Source organism: Theropithecus gelada, chromosome 15 (assembly GCF_003255815.1).
Source record: "Theropithecus gelada isolate Dixy chromosome 15, Tgel_1.0, whole genome shotgun sequence".
In the NCBI taxonomy this organism is placed as follows: Eukaryota; Metazoa; Chordata; class Mammalia; order Primates; family Cercopithecidae; genus Theropithecus; species Theropithecus gelada.
The window spans coordinates 10,361,322-10,380,488 of record NC_037683.1 but is presented as its reverse complement, the minus strand read 5'-3'; the positions used below and the strand labels follow the sequence as shown (position 1 = coordinate 10,380,488).

At 55.0% G+C, this 19,167-nt stretch overlaps 2 protein-coding genes across 8 annotated transcripts in view; one reads left to right on the top strand and one right to left on the bottom strand.

Annotated features, from left to right (window-relative positions):
* The window catches only part of SPTAN1 (spectrin alpha, non-erythrocytic 1), a 71,599-nt gene extending 57,185 nt beyond the window's left edge, over window positions 1–14,414 (top strand). For 2 of the 7 annotated variants that reach the window (XM_025360332.1, XM_025360331.1), the window contains 14 exons: window positions 1,231–1,329; window positions 4,731–4,890; window positions 5,510–5,586; window positions 6,188–6,397; window positions 6,809–7,105; window positions 8,123–8,235; window positions 8,667–8,684; window positions 9,880–9,942; window positions 11,066–11,120; window positions 12,877–13,073; window positions 13,179–13,232; window positions 13,320–13,466; window positions 13,552–13,699; window positions 13,964–14,414. In XM_025360332.1, coding sequence (XP_025216117.1) covers window positions 1,231–1,329; window positions 4,731–4,890; window positions 5,510–5,586; window positions 6,188–6,397; window positions 6,809–7,105; window positions 8,123–8,235; window positions 8,667–8,684; window positions 9,880–9,942; window positions 11,066–11,120; window positions 12,877–13,073; window positions 13,179–13,232; window positions 13,320–13,466; window positions 13,552–13,699; window positions 13,964–14,089 — 1,764 coding nt within the window. In that variant the 3' untranslated portion in view covers window positions 14,090–14,414. The remainder of the gene's footprint in view (window positions 1–1,230; window positions 1,330–4,730; window positions 4,891–5,509; window positions 5,587–6,187; window positions 6,398–6,808; window positions 7,106–8,122; window positions 8,236–8,666; window positions 8,685–9,879; window positions 9,943–11,065; window positions 11,121–12,876; window positions 13,074–13,178; window positions 13,233–13,319; window positions 13,467–13,551; window positions 13,700–13,963) is intronic. The other 5 variants (XM_025360338.1, XM_025360337.1, XM_025360333.1 and 2 more) reach the window with 3 other exon arrangements.
* Window positions 14,405–19,167, bottom strand: part of WDR34 (WD repeat domain 34) — a 31,450-nt gene continuing 26,687 nt past the window's right edge. The window contains exons 5-11 of the mRNA XM_025360539.1: window positions 17,629–17,738; window positions 17,003–17,160; window positions 16,394–16,503; window positions 15,828–15,995; window positions 15,424–15,656; window positions 14,961–15,118; window positions 14,405–14,733 (exon numbers count right to left, since the gene is read on the bottom strand). Of these exons, the coding sequence (XP_025216324.1) occupies window positions 14,495–14,733; window positions 14,961–15,118; window positions 15,424–15,656; window positions 15,828–15,995; window positions 16,394–16,503; window positions 17,003–17,160; window positions 17,629–17,738 (1,176 nt within the window). The 3' untranslated portion in view covers window positions 14,405–14,494. The remainder of the gene's footprint in view (window positions 14,734–14,960; window positions 15,119–15,423; window positions 15,657–15,827; window positions 15,996–16,393; window positions 16,504–17,002; window positions 17,161–17,628; window positions 17,739–19,167) is intronic.

Genomic DNA, 19,167 nt, shown 5'->3' with positions numbered 1-19,167 from the left:
AGGCAGAGCGTGGCTGGGCTGAGAGATCAGTCACACACTGGCAGCTGAGCCTGGGTGTCACCCAGCCTGGACATCTCTGTTCCCCTCCACGTGGCCTGTTGTCCTCCAGCTGGCTAGACCAGCCTCTTTCAGCAGCACTCAGACAGGCAAAGGCAGGAGCTGCAAGGTGTCTGCAGCCTCACACATCATCCTCACTGCCTTCTGGCCAAAGCAAGTCCCAAGACAGCCCAGAGGCATAGATGGACAGATTCGCCTCTGGAAAGGAGATGCTGCAAAACATCATGGTCAGATATGTCTAAATTCCTGTCCCCAGATGTGGAAGCAGGAGTATGCACTCCCGGGAATCGAGTTAGCTCTGAGCCACCTTCCTCACCGTAGGAAGCATCCTCCACTGGTCAGGGTGATTCAGGTAGAATTTAGATGGTCAGTCATTTCCCATCCTCTGTATAGTTTGAGTTCCCTGGAAGCAACGAAAAAGGCATTGTCTGCAGTGCTTAAACTGTACTGAAGAAAAGACATGGGGCCGGGCATGGTGGCTCATGCCTGTAATCCCAGCACTTTGGGAGGCTGAGGCGGGCACATCACCTGAGGTCAGGAGTTGGAGACCAACCTGGCCAACATGGTGAAACCCCATCTGTACTAAAAAATATGAAAATTAGCTGGGCGTGGTAGTGCATGCCTATAATCCCAGCTACTTGGGTGCCTGAGGCAGGAGAATCACTTGAACCTGGGAGGCAGAGGTTGCAGTGAGCCGAGATCACACTGCTGCACTCCAGCCTGGGCAACAGAGCAAGACTCTGTCTCGAAAAGAAAAAGACATGACTTGGAAGGCCTTTTCTGAGATGTGTTCAAGTTAAACCTTAAAAATGTGTCATTTTTGTTTGGGTGTGTATCTTCAGCTTGGTTTGTGTCATTCTTGTGGTCCTCTTGGGGGAGAGACCATAAGACACTGTTGATGGATAACAAAGGGTTTGACCCTTCCCAAAGGTCCAAAGACTGTCCCTGCCAAGGCCTGTCCCAACACCGCTGGTTACTCTCACTGCCTCGTGTTTTCCTTCCTTTTATGATTCTCTTTTTATTAATGTTCCTCTTTATTGTCCTCTTCCCCAGCTAGCCTGTAATGTGTGCATGGACAGGGACCATAGCGGTTTTGTCACTCTCTGTCCCTGGGGCCTAGCCCACAACACATAGCAGGCTCTCAATAGTGGGCCTTGGCTGCTTCTACTCCAGGGCTTACTGAAGAAACATGAAGCTTTTGAGACAGACTTCACCGTCCACAAAGATCGCGTGAATGACGTCTGCACCAATGGACAAGACCTCATTAAGAAGGTGAGTCCAGCCCATCGGTAAGACCTCCATCACCCACTGGGATACCCACATGTTGGTACCACAGAGGTCCCCCAAAGTTCACTTCCTGGGATGTTCAAACCAAGGTCTGCGTGGAAACCAGTAGCAATTCCATTCCTGTGTTTCGTGACAAGTTGGATGTTTCCCCCTTTTTAAAGCCAGTAAAGTTATTCTGCAGTGCTTATTTTTTCTGCGTTAAGCAACAGAGACACTGGCACTCCCAAATGCTGCTCTTAGTTTATTTCTCAAGCAGTACAATCTCTTTATAGGGACAGTAGAAAATGCAAATAAGCAAAGCATAAAATAAAAATTACCCATAAAACCCCACCCAGAGACTACACATTAGATCTTTGTGTCTTACCTGCCAGACCTTTTCTCTCCACAGGTATAGAGCTACCAACTAGATCAAACAGCCCCAGAGATTCCCATTTAATAGGATCATATCACTCCATAAATTATCAAAAACCTGGAGCCTGTACAGGGCATTTTAGAAATGAATCTACTTCATTCGCAGCCCTTTTGGGAGAAAACAAAATAAAGGGACATGGTGCTTTCCCAGCAACAGTGAAGCCACATCCTTCCCACATGGAAGCTCTAGACCGAAGGCTGTGCATCCATGGGTCTGGAATTTACCAGCAGTCACTCAGGTGCAGGGGCGCACCTGGAGTGCCTTAGGACAGAGGTGTTTTGTTTTTTTTTTGAGATGGAGTCTTGCTGAGTAGCCCAGGCTGGAGTGCAGGGGCACGATCTCGGCTCACTGCAAGCTCCGCCTCCCGGGTTCACGCCATTCTCCTGCCTCAGCCTCCCAAGTAGCTGGGACTACAGGCGCCCGCCACCACGCCCCACTAATTTTTTGTGTGTTTTTAGTAGAGATGGGGTTTCACCGTGTTACCCAGGATGGTCTCGATCTCCTGACCTTATGATCCACCCGCCTTGGCCTCTGAAAGTGCTGGGATTACAGTCATGAGCCACCACATCAGGCCAAGGACAGAGGTTTTAACAGCTTTGGTCTCCTGTCACACACACATCATGAGAAGGATTTCTCATCACAGAGGTTGCACTCAGCAGTCATGGCCTTGACACTAGGGTTTGATCCATAGGCAGCAACAATGTAGCTAAAATCCATTTCACTGGAGAGCTTTTTTTCCTTGCTCTGATCTGCAAATAAACTAGCACGAAACTAATTTCAGATACATGTGTAGATGTAGACGTGGCTCCTGCGCACTTAACCCCCCAACACACACCCAGACAACATTCCCAGTTCTTCAAGCCAGGAGATCACCGGTGTGAGTGTCCTTCGGCCTTCTAGCAATGAGCCGGCTGCTTTTTTTGTTTGTTTTTTTTTTTCTGAGACGGAGTTTCACTCTTGTTGCCCAGGCTAGAGTGCAGTGGCGCGATCTTGGCTCACCACAACCTCCGCCTCCCAGGTTCAAGCGATTCTCCTGCCTCCGCCTCCCTAGTAGCTGGGATTACAGGCATGTGCCACCACGCCCAGCTAATTTTGTATTTTTAGTAAAGACGGGGTTTCTCCATGTTGGTCAGGCTGGTCTCAAACTCCCGACCTCAGGTGATCTGTCCGCCTTGGCCTCCCAAAGTGCTGGGATTACAGGCGTGAGCCACCGTGCCCGGCCAGCGAGCCAGCTGCTTTGTCCTCAGCAACAGCCTGTTTCCTCCTTGAATTTCTCTTTCAATTCTTTTTTCTTTTTCTTTTTCCCCTTTTCACAGGTGTTAAAGAATTTCTCTTTAAATTTAATGTGACTTGCAGTATGTTGTTTGTTTTTTTTTTAATTTTATGTATTTTTTTAAAAATTTTATTTATTTTAATTTTATTTATTTATTTATTTTAGACAGAGTCTCGCTCTGTCGCCCAGGCTGGAGTGCACTGGCGCAATCTTGCCTCACTGCCACCGCCACCTCCTGGGTTCAAGTGACTCTCCTGCCTCAGCCTCCTGAGTAGCTGGGGTTACAGGCGCGTGCCACCACTCCCGGCTAATTTTTGTATTTTTATTAGGCACAGAGTTTCACCATGTTGGTTAGGCAGGTCTCGGACTCCTGACCTCATAATCCGCCTGCCTCGGCCTCTCAAAGTGCTGGGATTACAGGTGTGAGCTACCGCACCCAACCAATTTTTTTATTTTTATTTTTTGAGATGGAGTCTCACTCTTGTCACCCAGGCTGGAGTGTAATGACGTGATCGTGGCTCATTGCAGCCTCTGCCTCCCAGGTTTCAGCAGTTCTCCCACCTGAGCCTCCCTAGTTAGCTGGGACCACAGGTGGGTGCCACCACACCTGGCTTCTTTTGTTTTCTTTCTTTCTTTCTTTTTTTTTTTTTTTTTTTTAGACTGGGTCTCACTGTGTTGCCCAGGCTGGTCTCCAACTCCTGGGCTCAAGCGATTCTCTCGCCTCGTGCTGAGATTACAGGAGTGAGCCACTGCACCCAGCCCTATATGTGTAGTATTTTAAGTGATAATATTCAATTTTTTTCTATCAAAAATAATACTAGTGAATATATCATTGTAACTTCAAATTTCAGCCCATTCCTTTTTGTTTTGTTTGAAACAGTCTTGCTCTGTTGCCCAGGCTGGGTGCAGTGGCACAGTCTCGGCTCACTGCAGTCTCTGCCTCCCAGGTTCAAGCAGTTCTTATCCCTCAGCCTCCTGGGTCGCTGGAATTACAGATGCGCGCCACCATATCTGCCTTTTTTTCTTTTTTTTGTATTTTTTAGAAGAGACAGGGTTTCACCATATTGGCCAGGCTGGTCTTGAACTCCTGGCCTCAAGTGATCTGCGTACCTCAGCCTCCCAGAGTGCTAGGATTACAGGTGTTAGCCACTGTGCCTGGCCCATATTTCTTTAGAATTAATTCCTAGGACTGGCCAGGCACTGTGGCTCACACCTGTAATCCCAGCACTTTGGGAGGCCGAGGTGGGCAGATCACCTGAGGTCAGGAGTTCGAGACCAGCCTGGCCAACATGGTGAAACCCCATCTCTACTAAAAATAAAAAATTAGCTGGGCATGGTGGTGTTCTCCCGTAGTCCCAGCTACTCGGGAGGCTGAGGCAGGAGAATCTCTTGAACCCGGGAGGCGGAGGTTGCAGTGAGCTGAGATCACGTCACTGCACTCCAGCCTGGGCGACAGAGTGAAACTCTGTGTCAGAAAACAAAAAAAGAATTCCTAAAAGTAGAATTGCCAGTACAGTGTATTCATCTGAAGCCTTTGACTGTGTTGCTCTTACAAAAGCCTCACCTATCATTGTTTACCCAGCAATGGACAGGGGAGCAAGTGGCCCATTTTATAGAAGTTTAGAGCCTTTCCAGGGAGGGCATAGTCAGGTAACCACAGCAGGTGAGGCTGACCAGTGTGTGCCTCTCTCCATGGCCTAGAACAATCACCATGAGGAGAACATATCTTCAAAGATGAAGGGCCTGAATGGGAAAGTGTCAGACCTGGAGAAAGCTGCAGCCCAGAGGAAGGCGAAGCTGGATGAGAACTCGGCCTTCCTTCAGTTCAACTGGAAGGCGGACGTGGTGGAGTCCTGGATCGGTGAGCACTGTCGGAAAGGCCCACAAGAGCCTTCCCAGAGCTGCTCTTTGTCTCCTTCCATGTCATTGGTTTTCTTCTTCAGAGAAGAAACTGATCAATTGTGGGCATGGCAGAGAACCTACTACCAGGGTAGACCACTGACTGCCAGCTAGGAGGAGACAGTGTCCTGAGGCCAGAGCTGCCGGAACTGGGCTGGCACCAGGGTTAATAAAAGCCTGTAAATGCTGCTGCAAGCAGAGATGGCATAATGTGACGTCATGACATGAACAGAGTGGGCACAGCAAAGGCACCACTAGCTGCCCTGGTCGGGCACCACCCAGCTCCTGGGTGAGGGGAAACTGGGTCCTGATATCGGGGTCCCCGTGTCCTGGGTAGTCCTGGGTTGTAATAATAGCAAGTGAACTAGAGGACAGGCTACAAGGAGCTCCTCATGGCACAGATGGCGGCCAGGCCTGGGTGCAGGGAGGGGCCCGCTAATGTGGGTTCTGAGGCTGCAGTTAGGAATATTGGAATTTATGTGTACACAAAAAATGGTTTGTCTGGGTTTTGGCTTTTTTCTTTTGTAATCCATCTCACTCCACTGAGGAGGGCGGTGTATTTTCCACACTTGGTTTTCTAGGTGAAAAGGAGAACAGCTTGAAGACAGATGACTATGGCCGAGACCTGTCTTCTGTGCAGACGCTCCTCACCAAACAGGTCTGCCCTGCCCCTTCATTGGTTGAAATGTATGCAAATAGCATCTCCTGCGAGATGACTGGGGACGTCTTTCACTGACGCATTTAACTATCTTCTATTAGCCCCTGGAGATCAGCAGGATAAAGATCCTGTCCTGGTCCTCAGAGAGCTTCCAGACTAACTGGGGAAGCAAACACAGAACCAGGCATCGCTGCAGCAGCCTGCTGGGTGCTGACGGGATGGGCACTGCAGGGGCACTCCCTCAGTTCTCAGTAGGCGAGGGTTGAAGGGGCAAGCCCTCCTAAGCGAAATCATGAGGGTGAATGAAAACGGTCAGGGAGAGAGGCAGGGCGAGTGTTCTAGGCAGAGCTGGCAGGGATCCCTGGGTCAGAAGAGCTGAAGGCTGGGGTCAGGGAGGTGGGAGGAGGCTGCCGCAGTGATCTGCGGGCTGAAGGAGAGCAGGAAAGGGGGCGTGTGTGACCCAGTATCAGCAGTGTCCAGGCAGACAGTTTGGCTTGGGCATCTGGGGAACATGCTGGCGCCATCTGAGTCGAGGCACCGAGGAAGAGCTAGTTCCAGTCTTGTGGCGTCACCACAAATTGGCTTGTCACTCCTTGTTCAGGAAACTTTTGATGCTGGCCTCCAGGCCTTCCAGCAGGAAGGCATTGCCAACATCACTGCCCTCAAAGATCAACTTCTCGCTGCCAAGCATGTTCAGTCCAAGGCCATCGAGGCCCGGCACGCCTCCCTCATGAAAAGGTGGAGCCAGCTTCTGGCCAACTCAGCCACCCGCAAGAAGAAGCTTCTGGAGGCTCAGAGTCACTTCCGCAAGGTGAGGATGGGGCCACGCGAAGCTTAGCTGGCCCACAGCTCAGGGAAGGAAGCCCACCTTCTGTCTGCCCAACTCTGCCCCTCCTCCGTGAGGAAGCTGTGAGCTCAGTGCAAAGCTTTCGAACGTGGGTGTGGCGTCAGTTAAAACCAAGGCAAATGAGAGGGCCATGTGAGATCGACATTCAGAAGCACGCAGGACAGACTGAAGACAAGGGCAAAGGGTAGGAAGGGGAAAAAAGGCTGGTGAAGACTTGAAGAAGGGGGAGCAGGAGACAGGAGCAGAGGGGAGCTAAGCTCCCAGCAGGCTATGTGCGCTTCTGATTCCCAGGAACCGCCCCGCACCCCACCTCCTGCACTGGGTCGGCATGTCCAGCCCTGACGACTCCGCTAACTCAGTCACTTCTGCTTCCAGGTGGAGGATCTCTTCCTGACCTTTGCCAAAAAGGCTTCTGCCTTCAACAGCTGGTTTGAAAATGCAGAGGAGGACTTAACAGACCCTGTGCGCTGCAACTCCTTGGAAGAAATCAAAGCTTTGCGTGAGGCCCACGACGCCTTCCGCTCCTCCCTCAGCTCTGCCCAGGCCGACTTCAATCAGCTGGCCGAGCTGGACCGCCAGATCAAGAGCTTCCGTGTAGCCTCCAACCCCTACACCTGGTTCACCATGGAGGCCCTGGAGGAGACCTGGAGGAACCTACAGAAGATCATCAAGGTACACCTCCCGCTGCCCTCAGGAGCTGCTCGGCCTCCCAGAGCCCTTGCTGGGCCCTGCTCAGAGCCCGCACTGAGTAACGACAGGACAGGGCAGGAGGAAGGAGCATGGTTTCATCAGAAGTTTCCATTTCTTTTTGTTTTCTTGAGACAGAGTCTCTGTCACCTAGACTGCAGTGCAGTGGTGCCAACATGGCTCCCTGTAGCCTCAGCCTCCCAGGCTCAGGTGGTCCTCTTTCCTGAGCCTCTTAAATAACTGGGACTACAAGCACATGCCACCACGCCTGCCTAATTATTTTAATTTTTGTAGACAGGGTGTTGCCATGTTGCCCAGGCTGGTCTTGAACTTCTGGCCTCAAGCAGTCCTCCTGCCCAGGCCTCCCAAAGTGCTGGGATTACAGGTGTGAGCCACTGTACCCAGCCAGAAGTTTCCAGTTTCCTTTTTTTTTTTTTTTTTTTTTGGAGACAGAGTCTCAAAGGCTGGAGTGCAGTGGCCGGATCTCAGCTCACTGCAAGCTCCGCCTCCCGGGTTCACGCCATTCTCCTGCCTCAGCCTCCCAAGTAGCTGGGACTACAGGCGCCCGCCACCTCGCCTGGCTAGTTTTTTTTTTGTATTTTTTAGTAGAGACGGGGTTTCACCGTGTTAGCCAGGATGGTCTTGATCTCCTGACCTCATGATCCGCCCGTCTCGGCCTCCCAAAGTGCTGGGATTACAGGCGTGAGCCACCGCGCCCGGCCAGAAGTTTCCATTTCTGACAGTCCAGCAACTCCCTGCTTGACTGGCCAGTAGCTTCCCCGCCAGGTCCACCCCTTCCTGAAGCACCTGGAGGGTGGGAACAGAGAAAGAACTACCAAGTGCTCTGAGCTGGCCTCATGTCTCCCAGCCTCCTTCCCCTCTCATCTTTGGGGAGGTTCCTTGCAGGGAGGCCACCTCCATCCATCCTGAGCCACTCTGTGAAGGAGGGGCTGGTGTCACTGCCACAGCAGTGCATAGCATCTGCCCCTCTTTGGCCCTCAGGAGAGGGAGCTGGAGCTGCAAAAGGAACAGCGGCGGCAGGAGGAGAACGACAAGCTGCGCCAGGAGTTTGCCCAGCACGCCAATGCCTTCCACCAGTGGATCCAAGAGACCAGGTGCCAGCCCTCTGGGGCCAGGGGGCAGCAGCATGTCCCTGCTATGCTTAAGCCCTGGAGAGCCTCCAGCCCCAAGGAGGTGGGGGTGCTTTGTGTAAAACCAGAGGCAGCCTGGGAATAAAGCTGGGCTGGCAATGCCTGGTCGTGTTTGGAGCCGGGAGTGGGAGCATAGGTAGAGCAGCCTCCCAGTGCTGCGTGTCCCAGAGACCAAGTTGCTGGAGCTCCTGGATTGAGTGGGGCCACGCAGGGTGTGTGATCAGCCCCAGCAGTGATTTGGCGACAGACGATGCAGGGTCTATGCATTGAGTACTGATGTTGTTGCTTTTGTTTTCCTTTCTTTCTTTTGTCTTCTCTCTGTCCCCCACCTCCCGATTGCTGCTGTTGTCCGGATACCACCTTGTCTCCTGGCTGCTTGGATCTGCTCTCCACAGGACATACCTCCTCGATGGGTTAATATTGTTTTCTTCCTTCTCCGGGCTTGTCGTGTGGGGTCTCGTGCGCTTGCCCCTCTGCCCTTGTCCTGTAGCCTGGCTTGTGGAGGATCCCGGGATGGGCCTTCCTGCCCAGGGCAGGCTGCACTTCCCCTCCCACCTTTCCCGTCACCTGACAAGGAGCGTGTTCCTTGCCCCATAGCCTATGGTCCTGGGTCCCCGATAGAGCCTTCAAGCCAGAGGGAGCTACCCTAGCCTCACTGAGCGATTCCAAGGGCTCACTTTGGGTAGTGAAGGTGATGAAGCATGAAGGCCAGAGCTGGAGTCCAGGGGCCCTGAGAACCCCCGCGCCTGTCCAGTCCCCGGGCTCTGTTGGGCTCTCAGCGCTGCATCCGCAGCGTGTCCAACAGTGGTCAGTGGGCATGAAGCAGATGGCAATGTTGGGGGCTCAGGCAGGGTACAGTAAGTTCACAGCTGAGAAGGGCTGGGCACTGACACCTCCCAAGTAGCTGAGGCTGCCATTTGACTTTCCTGGGGTCAGGAAGGGTAAGAATTGTCCGCCCTAATAGAAGGCAAAAATGCCCCCGTTATGATGTGATAGACATGACGTGGGAGGAGCCCCAGGGAGGAGCAGAGCTGTCCCACCCAGTCCCGGCGGGGGCTTCTCTGCTCGGCCTGGGGCCTCTCCCTGGGCGGGTCACCTTTGTCATCTGCCAAGCCCGCTGTGAAAGCCAGGGCTGGTGGGACTGGAGTGGCTTAGCCTGCACTCCTGAGGCTCAGCACACAGGCATATCAAGCCTGTATAGGCGGCCAGGAGAAAAATAGACCCCTCCAGCCGGGCCACACATTCTAATGGCAGAGCAGCTGGGGACGTAGGGATCGCAGTTTCTGGCCTGTGCCTGTAGGACACCCTGGCCACCTGACTCCCCTCCCTGCCCCATGGCTATGTCTGCTGGTCTTGTTCTTGTCTCCATGAGGTCATGAGGTGCCACGCTCCCCTCACCTTATGGCTCCTTCCAAGCCCTGCCCTTCTTGCCCATTCCTAGTGTGAGCTGCCTGGGGTGAGCCATTGGGCCTGTTGCCTCCAGGTACCCGCCAGGCACCAGGTTGCCCTTGCCTGCGCCCTGCCAGCTTGGGCCTTGTATGTCTGTTGCAGTGTGCTCTTGCCTCCCCTCCCTTTGGTGTATTCATTTGGTTTCTTTTCTTTGACTAGCATAGCATATCGTCGAGTCATTCGTGTCTATCAGTATGAAGTTGGGGATGATCTGTCTGGAAGGTTTTTCTCCTTATTTCTCTTCTTACCTCACTGTGGCTTTACTGATGCACTCTTGACATCCCCAGGCGGCTCCACCCTGACTAACCTGCCGCCCTCGGCCGCTTGGGAAGGAGGGGTCTGTCCTCCCACTGCACCAGCACCCAGCCTCCTGCCCCCAGGTCCTGGGGGGCATTTTCCCCGGGGGGACATGGCGTGACTGTGAGTCTGACCTGCTGGGGTAGGAGGAAGCCTGGTGCCTTGCCTTGCTAGAGCACTTTGAACTTGGGGAGATTGCAGAGCTAACCCTGGCTCACTGGGTTTTAAAAGGGTAGGCTGGGGCGAATGTGGGTACAGGGGAGCTTGGGCTAAAACCCCACCAAGGCCATACACCCTGTGTGAATCCGTCCTTGCACGTCCCTAACTTGTTTGTCGTCTTTGTTTACTGGTAGCCTCTGTGACCTGGCACTGTGTTCTCTTGGGAAGGAGCTTCCCCAAAGCCCATCTGCTCTCAGAACTTGATCCTAGAGAGGAGGCTGCCTCCCTGACTGTGTCTAGAGGATGAAACCGGGATCTGGGGCTTAGTCACAGCCATCCCTCCTTTTGGCACAGTTGGTTGTGATCTCCCAGCACTCCACTTGTGTCGTTTGTCTGCAGGGTCATGCTCATTCCCCCTAGAATGGGGCTCCCTCCTCAGGAACCTTGCCAGGACACTCCAGGGTTTCTATGGGGAGGCTGTCAGGTTCTCAGCCTCCCCTCTGCCCTGAGGTCTCCCGTCTGTCAGGTGTCAGGGTGTCCCATCCCCTCCAAGGCTGCAGAGAGGATGCTCAGACAGGCTTGCAGCTGCCCTGCACCCATGGGGGAATTTAAACTCCATTCCTGAGTCATCCTGGCCTTGGGAGCAAGACGAGTGGGCTCAGCCCTAGCCCACACCAAGGCAGCAGCTTCCCATCTCTAAAGCGGGAGAAATGCTCCCTGCCCTCCCTGGATTCCTGGGGCCCATTAGATAAAGATGGCCAGTTGCAGTTAGGTTCAGTTCCCTTAAAAGGAATGTGAGGTTGCCAGGCACTGCTCTGAGAGAAGGTTCATTCTGAGCTCTCGGCCAGCTGGGAGCAGGCCCTTTTCCTTACTGTCCTTCTGTGTCTAGGTCCTGCATGGTGGAGGAGTCGGGGACCCTCGAATCCCAGCTTGAAGCTACCAAAGTAAGTGCCCATGGGGCTGTGGCCCAGCAGAGACCCCTCACCCAGCCACCCCCTAGGCTACCCCTTCCCTTCCTGATTTAAAGTCAGGAACCAGATGTGCTATTGTACTCTTTTCCCTTGGCCTAAAGCAGTCTAGGGCTCTTCTCTCTCTTCTTTTTTTTCTTTCTTTCTTCATGGAGTCTCATTCTGCCGCCCAGGCTGGAGTGCAGTGGTGCGATCTTGACTCACTGCAACCTCCATCTCCTGGGTTCAAGCGATTCCCCTGCTTCAGCCGCTCCCAAACAGCTGGACTACAGATGTGCCAGCACGCCCGGCGAATTTTTGTTTCTTTTTAATTATCTTTTGAGATGGAGTTTCACTCTTGTTGCCCAGGCTGGAGTGCAGTGGGCATGGTCTTGGCTCATTGCAACCTCCACCTCCTGGGTTCAAGTGATCCTCCTGCCTCAACCTCCCAAGTAGCTGGGATTACAGGCGCCCACCACCACACCTGGGCCGTTTTTGTATTTTTTGTAGAGACAGGGTTTCATCATGTTGGCCAGGCAGACTGGTCTCAAACTCCTGACCTCAGGTGATCTATCTGCCTTAGCCTCCCAAAGTGCTGGAATTAAGCGTGAGCCACCACACCTGGCCTAATTTTTATGTTTTTAGTAGAGACAGTGTTTTGCCATATTGGCCAGGATGGAGTTGCCATCGAACTCCTGATCTCCAGTGATCTGTCCGCTTCGGCCTCCCAAAGTGCTGGGATTATAGACGTGAGCCACCACTCCCTACCGAGGGCTCTTCACTTTAAAGAAAGTCTGGGGCTGGGTGTGGTGACTCACGCCTGTAATCCCAGCACTTTGGGAAGCTGAGGCGGGTGGATTGCTTGAAGTCAGGAGTTCGAGACCAGCTTGGCCAACATGGTGAAACCCCATCTCTACTGAAAATACTAAATGTTAGCTGGGTGTGGTGGCAGGCACCTGTAATCCCAGCTACTCAGGAGGCTAAGGTAAGAGAATCACTTGATTCTGGGATGCAGAGGTTGCAGTGACCCGAGATCAGGCCATTGCACTCCAACCTGGGTGACAAGAGCGAAACTCCATCTGAAAAAAAATTGTCTTTAGGCACAGTGGCCCACACCTGTCCCAAGTCCAGCATGGGCAATGTAGCAAGACCTTGTCTTAAAAATAAGGCTGGGTGCGGTGGCTCATGCCTGTAATCCCAGAACTTTGGGTAGGCCAAGACAGGCAGATCACTTGAGCCTAGAAGTTCAAGACCAGCCTGGTCAATGCAGTGAAACTTCACTTCTACTAAAAATACAAAAATTTGGGTGGGTGTGGTGGTGGGCACCTGTAATTCCAGCTACTCAGGAGACTGAGGCAGGAGAATCACTTGGACCCGGGCGGTTGCAGTGAGCTGAGATTGCCCCACTGCACTCTAGCCTAGGTGACAGAGTGAGACTCCATCTCAAAAAAAAATTAAAAATCTTTGGCCATTGCTTCCTGGAGTCCTCGCCGCACTTATCCTCAGTGTGCACTGCCCCCTGGCAGGTCTACCAGCTGCTTTAGAACCCTCACATTGAAAGTCTCTCCTCCTGCTGAGGTGGTTGGGGTTTCTTCAGCTTCACCCCATCCCACTATTCCTATTCTAAAATGTTCTTGTTTTAAGAGGTCTCAGGCCAGGCCTGGAGCAGGAACCAGAGGGCAGTAAGCGGCTCCTGGGCTGGTGACTGAGCTGAGGGCCCCTGTCTGAGCATCTGTGTTCCCCGCCCCTGCAGCGCAAACACCAGGAAATCCGAGCCATGAGAAGTCAGCTCAAAAAGATTGAGGACCTGGGGGCCGCCATGGAGGAGGCCCTCATCCTGGACAACAAGTACACGGAGCACAGCACTGTGGGCCTGGCCCAGCAGTGGGACCAACTGGACCAGCTGGGCATGCGCATGCAGCACAACCTGGAGCAGCAGATCCAGGCCAGGTACCTGGGAGGGCTGTGGGCCAGGCTCAGCCTGGAGCCCAGGGAGGAAAAGACACGGTCACCTGCTGTGTGGAGGGTCTGCTCCCTAATTTGTTTTTCTTCCAGGAACACGACAGGTGTCACTGAGGAGGCCCTCAAAGAATTCAGCATGATGTTTAAGTGAGTTCAGCCCTACTCGCCCTGGCTGGGTGGGGGGTGTTCGGCAGCAGGGCTGTGTGCTGAGCTGCCCTCGGCTTTGTGCTGCAGACACTTTGACAAGGACAAGTCTGGCAGGCTGAACCATCAGGAGTTCAAATCTTGCCTGCGCTCCCTGGGCTATGACCTGCCCATGGTGGAGGAAGGGGAACCTGACCCTGAGTTCGAGGCAATCCTGGACACAGTGGATCCAAACAGGTAAGCCTTAGGCCGGGTGCTGTGAGCCTGCACCCTGAGCACCCACCTGCCCTCCCTGCTCAGGCTTTTGTTCCTCCTCTCCTAGAGATGGCCACGTCTCCCTGCAAGAATACATGGCTTTCATGATCAGCCGTGAAACTGAGAACGTCAAGTCCAGCGAGGAGATCGAGAGCGCCTTCCGGGCCCTCAGCTCAGAGGGAAAGCCTTACGTGACCAAGGAGGAACTCTACCAGGTATGGGCCTCAGGAGGTGGGTGAAGAGGTGTCCTTTGGAAAACTAAAGCCACATTTGTGGCAGAGCCGAGTCTGGGGCAACAGGCCCTGTGCTGGGTACAGGAGTTTTCTCCCCATTTACAAATCAAACCCAGTATGGACTGAAGAAGTCCTGGATCTGCTCGTAGCAGCAGCTCTGAGCCCCCAGCATCCTGAGACCTGGGAGGTCAGGTTTGAAGTGGGTGCAGCTGGCTCAGACACTAGGTGTGGTCTCTTACCCCATAGAATCTGACCCGGGAACAAGCTGACTACTGCGTCTCCCACATGAAGCCCTACGTGGACGGCAAGGGCCGTGAGCTCCCCACTGCGTTCGACTACGTGGAGTTCACCCGCTCGCTCTTTGTGAACTGAGCCACTCCCTGGGTCACCCGCCCCTCGCTGCTTGCCCCGCGTCGCCTTGCTGCATGTCCGCTCCTCTGTGTGCTCTCACTTTCCACTGTAACCTTAAGCCTGCTTAGCTTGGAATAAGACTTAGTAGAAAATGGTGCTTCACTAACCCGCTTCCGGTCCAGTCACAATCACCATGTCACTGTGGGGACCCAGATCCACGTCTTGAAGCAGCTGCCCTCATTCCGACTTCAGAAAATCAAAGCAGCTGGCTCTTCCCCTTGTTCACCCGCCCTCCCCCAAATCTGTTTTCATGTAAAAGACAAATAAATGATGACCTCCCCCAAAACTTTGCTTTTCTTCATTCAGCTTGTTGTCAGAAACACAAGGCTCAGCACAGCGAAGGCTTGCACCTGCCTCCGGGACCCCTCAGGTGGCCACTTCCGCTGCCAGGTGGTCCAGGTCCTCAGCTTCCCGGGGCCCTTGTTCCACGAACTCTGTGCTCAGCTGCCACACCTTTACTGTGCCCTGGGCATCGCCCGCGGCCAAGAGCTGAGTCTGCTGGCTGTTGAACTCCAGACAGTAGACAGGGCTTTCATCCTGGGTTTGCTTGATCAAAACTGTGGGTTTCTGGGAGCTTTTCTGGAGATCAAACAGCAGCACGTCACCTGAAAAGACAGACACATGGAGTAAGAGAAACTCTAGAGACCCACCACATGGCAGGAGGAGGCTACCGCCTGTCGTGTGCAGCCACAGTCGCTTTGAGTTGGGTTGCTGGAGGGAAGCCATCCTTACCCCCACGTGCAGTCTTTCTCCAACCCAGAACCCCAGGTACAAGCAGGGGCCAGACCACCCACCCCTTAAAAGAGATCCAGGCCTGGCGGCCCCTTCCTACCTTCCCCAGAGGCAGCTGCAAAAACCAAGGGCCGCACTGGGGACCAGCGCACAGCAAACAGATACTTGAGGGAGAGCTGCAGCGAGGTCAGGGGAGGGGCCTGCAGCATGGAGTACAGGTGGACATGCCCGTCGGTCCCAGCGCTCAGGAAGAGATTCCTAGATGGGATGCAGGGGGCCAGGCAAGGGAATCAGTGCTGGGGTCTGGGTGGTGCTGGCCCCCAACACCAGACCCCTCCTGGGCTACCAAGCTCATGAAGAGCCTCCCTAGTCCCTGAGCCTGGAGCTGGTCCTCTCTTAGAGGGACGATGCCTGGGCAAACCACCAAAGACCTGGACAGGGTCTCAGGTGGGCAGAAGGCAAGCACTTGAAGCAGTTCGTCATAAGGCTTGGCAGGCTAGAGACCCGCAGGGCAGGGATGCCCTGGCCCCACTAAGCCTCGGGCCCAGGCCTCCCCTGCCTACCTGTGGAAGGGGGAACAGCTCACAGAGTAGACAGGACCACCATGGGGGGAGAAGGTAAACTGTGCCGGGGCCCGCAGGGGCACAGAGCTGGGCGTCCGCGTGAGGGCTGCCTCTCCAGCTGCCAGGGAACACTTGAGCGGGAAGCCACCTTCCGTGCCCAGAATGAACAGCCTAGGGTCAAAGCTGGAGAAGGCCACTGCCGTGGCGCCCACCTCGGTCTCCCCCCGGGAATGCTGTGGAGAAATGGCAGCAGCAGGGTCAGAGCCAAATGCATCAGATGGCACTGTCCCAACAGAGCCAGAGAACAGGAGGGACGACCACAGCAAGTCGGGCCCACTGGCCACACCTTCCCGCCCCCAAGGCTCTCCAGCGCAGGCCAAGGCAGTTTCCGGGCGCCCACGTACCTTCTTTAGCTTGGTGCTCCGTGGCAGTTGCTGCATGACCAGGGCGAAGCCCTCCGTGAGCTGCAGCTGGCCCGCCCCGACACCACGCCAGAGCAGCACCTTCCCGTCGGTGGCCACACTCAGCACCTGGAAGCGGTGGCTGTGCCCGGGCTCGGGCAACCACACCACCTGAGATGACAGTGTGCAGGGCCAGGATGGAGACAAGGGACACCTGGCCCAGGTGTTACACTCCACCCCTACCTTCCCTCTCTTCCAGGAAAAAAAGAATTATCAGGGAGGCCCAAGAGCCAGGCTCACCCACCAGGGGGCAGGCCCAGAGGGTTCCCAGGGCCCTCTCCAGTCCCAGAATCCCAGTGCCGCTCACTCGGTGCCTGCAGAGGAGGCTGGGAATGGCCACAGGGCCCTGGGAGTGGCTCCTGAGGGGGGTGACTCATGCTGTGGGAGCTCTGAGAATGCAGGAGGCAACTGTCCAATTGCCAACGCCCGGGTGACCTTCCTAGGAGAGTGGGCGCCCTCTGCCCAGCTCTGCCTCAGGGCCCACCCCGCCCAGCAGCCCCTGCCCTGACCTGGGACACAGGGTCTGTGTGGGTGTCATCCGTCAGGCCTGTGCGCCACAGCAGCGGGTCCTCAGGACGGCTCAGGTCCCACACCAGCACCTCGCCACTGTACAGCCCTCCTGCAGGGATAGTGGGCCTGGACAGAGGCTCAGCCCTACCTTCAGCCTGGCTTCCTGGCCAAGCACCCGCCCTGGCCCACCCACAGGGCCAGGTGGCAGAGCCACTTGGCTGGAAGTCATCCCCACAGAGGGAGAGTCCTAGCCCCCAGCTCCCCTGCTGTACCCCAGGGAGCTCTGCCGGACACCTCTGCCCTGCACCTGGCAGCTCCCTCCAGCGTTGTCTGCTCCGTACCACTGATGGCTTCCCAAGGGCACCTGCCTCTTTTGGCCTCTCCACAGCCCCCTAGCCCCGACCGTGGACCCCTTCCAGACTCCTCCTCCGAGTTCCACCCCCTCAGGCCTCACCACAGACCTTCACCTGGGCTCCAGGCTGAGGGGGGTCAGGGCCTGCCTTTCTGTCTCCAGGCCAAAGGGCCCATGAAAAGCTCCCTTGTGTGCCTCTGCAGGGCGGGAAGCTGAGTCCTAAGAGGAGAGGAGGCAGAGGCAGCAGGTAGCTCACCTGCGACATGGGAGGGCTGCGTGGGGTGGAAGGCCAGACACAGGACAGCGCTGGGGACCTCCACCACGGCCGACGGCTGCCGGGGACTCAGGCCTCGCCGGTCCAGGTTCCAGGCACACACGAAGGACTTAAGCGTGCTCCAGTCCCCATGGTCCAGCCTGCACACGGACACACCTTAGCCGGCTGTGCCCCTGGGTGGGGCTCCTATCACCCACCCCACCTCTCTCCCCACTAGCCCTCGACACATTCGCTGTGTCCTTGTCACCACTAGACACTACTCTGGGTATTGAAGTGGCCCACGCTCCACTCTAGCACCCCAAGGGCGTGACATTCTCTGGAAAACGGTCCCCCTGCACCAAGGATGGTCCATGCCATGCAGGATGGGGACGCAGCGAGGCAGGCAGGCCCAGAGCCGCCGGGCAGGGGGGAGGGCGGTCCTGGCACTCAGCCCCACTGCCTGCTCTTCTCCTGCCACTTGTTGTCACCCCCGCCCAGGAAGCCTTAAGAAGAGACTCCCAGGATGGCCAAGCTCTTAGAACCAACTCTTCCCTGTGCAGCTACAGAGACAAGGCCCAGAGAGGGTCCTGGAGTGGCACGCTGCCCTCACCCGCCCCACTGCCACTCACCTGCCGTAGGCACAGGCCACCACGGAGCCAGTGGAGTTCCAGGAGATGCCGGTCACATGCAGACCTTGCGCTTGGGCTGGAGGGTAGCCCAGGGTATACAGACAAGACACCTGCGGAGACGTCCCCAACCCTGAGTCCCAAAGCCACCAGCAGAGGGCCTCGTGACTGCCTAACCAAAAACCCCACCTAGGCCAGGCCACATTGGCCCTAAAGACCCTCAAGTCCATCGGCCAGGCCTAGAGGAAAACGTGGAGTGTTCATCCCCACATCTGTCCCAGCAGGATGCTTCCGACAGCCCAGAAGGCATGGCCTGAGAAGCAAGGCCGACCAGGCTCCTGCCCAGAGCGGCAGCTGCCCTCACAGGCGCACTCCAGTTTCCAAGCCTCAGGGGCTGTAGCAGGAAGGTAGGGATAGCTGCCAGCAGCATAAAAATGCCCAACATGGCCGAGTGGGACACTCGACAAGGGGTCAAGCAAACCATCCAACGTCATACTGTGCTACACGCATATGATTTTTTGGTGGTGGTGGTGGTGAGTTGGTTGGTTTTCTTTTTTGAGACAGAGTCTCACTCTGTGGTCCAGGCTGGAGTGCAATGGTGCAATGTCCACTGACTGCAACCTCCAGCTCCCAGGTTCAAGTGATCCTCATGCCTCAGCCTCCCAAGTAGTTGGGACTACAGGCAAGCATCACCACACCCGGCTAATTTTTGGGTGTATGTTTTTGTGTGTGTGTGTGTATGTGTGTGTGTGTGTGTATATATATATATATATATATATATATATTTTTTTTTTTTTTTTTTTAAGAGACAGAGTCTTGCTGTGTCACCCAGGCTGGAGTACAGTGGCGCGGTCTCTGCTCACTGCAACCTCCGTCTCCTGGGTTCCTGCCATTCTCCTGCCTCAGCCTCCGGAGTAGCTGGGACTACAGGCGCCCGCCACCACGCCTGGCTAATTTTTTGTATTTTTGTATTTTTGGTAGAGATGGGGCTTCACTGTGTTAGCCAGGATGGTCTCGATCTCCTGACCTCGTGATCCGCCTGCCTCAGCCTCCCAAAGTGCTGGGATTACAGGCATGAACCACTGCACCCAGCCTAATTTTTGTATTTTTAGCAAAGATGGGGTTTCACCATGTTGCCCAGGTTAGTCTCAAACTCCTGACCTCAGGTGATCCACCTGCCTCGGTCTCCCAAAGTGCTGGGATGACAGGCGTAAGCCACGGTGCCTAGCTGCACACAATTTTTTGTCTAGCTCTGGCATCTTGCTTTCAGTTCCCAGCCGGCCACAGCCACAAGTGAGGAGGCTGACAACCAGCCTAGCCAGGGGTAGGCACCAGCTGCCCAGGAAGTAGTGTGTGCCAGGAATCCAAACAGCCTCCCAGATCCTCTGACGTTTCAGATCTGTTGACCTCATGATTCTACATAAAGAAACTATCCACTGAAGGCTGGGCGCAATGGCTCCTGTAATTTCAGCACTTTGGGAGGCTGAGGCAGGAGGATAGCTTGAGCTCAGGAGTTCAAGACCAGCGCAGGCAAGATGGTGA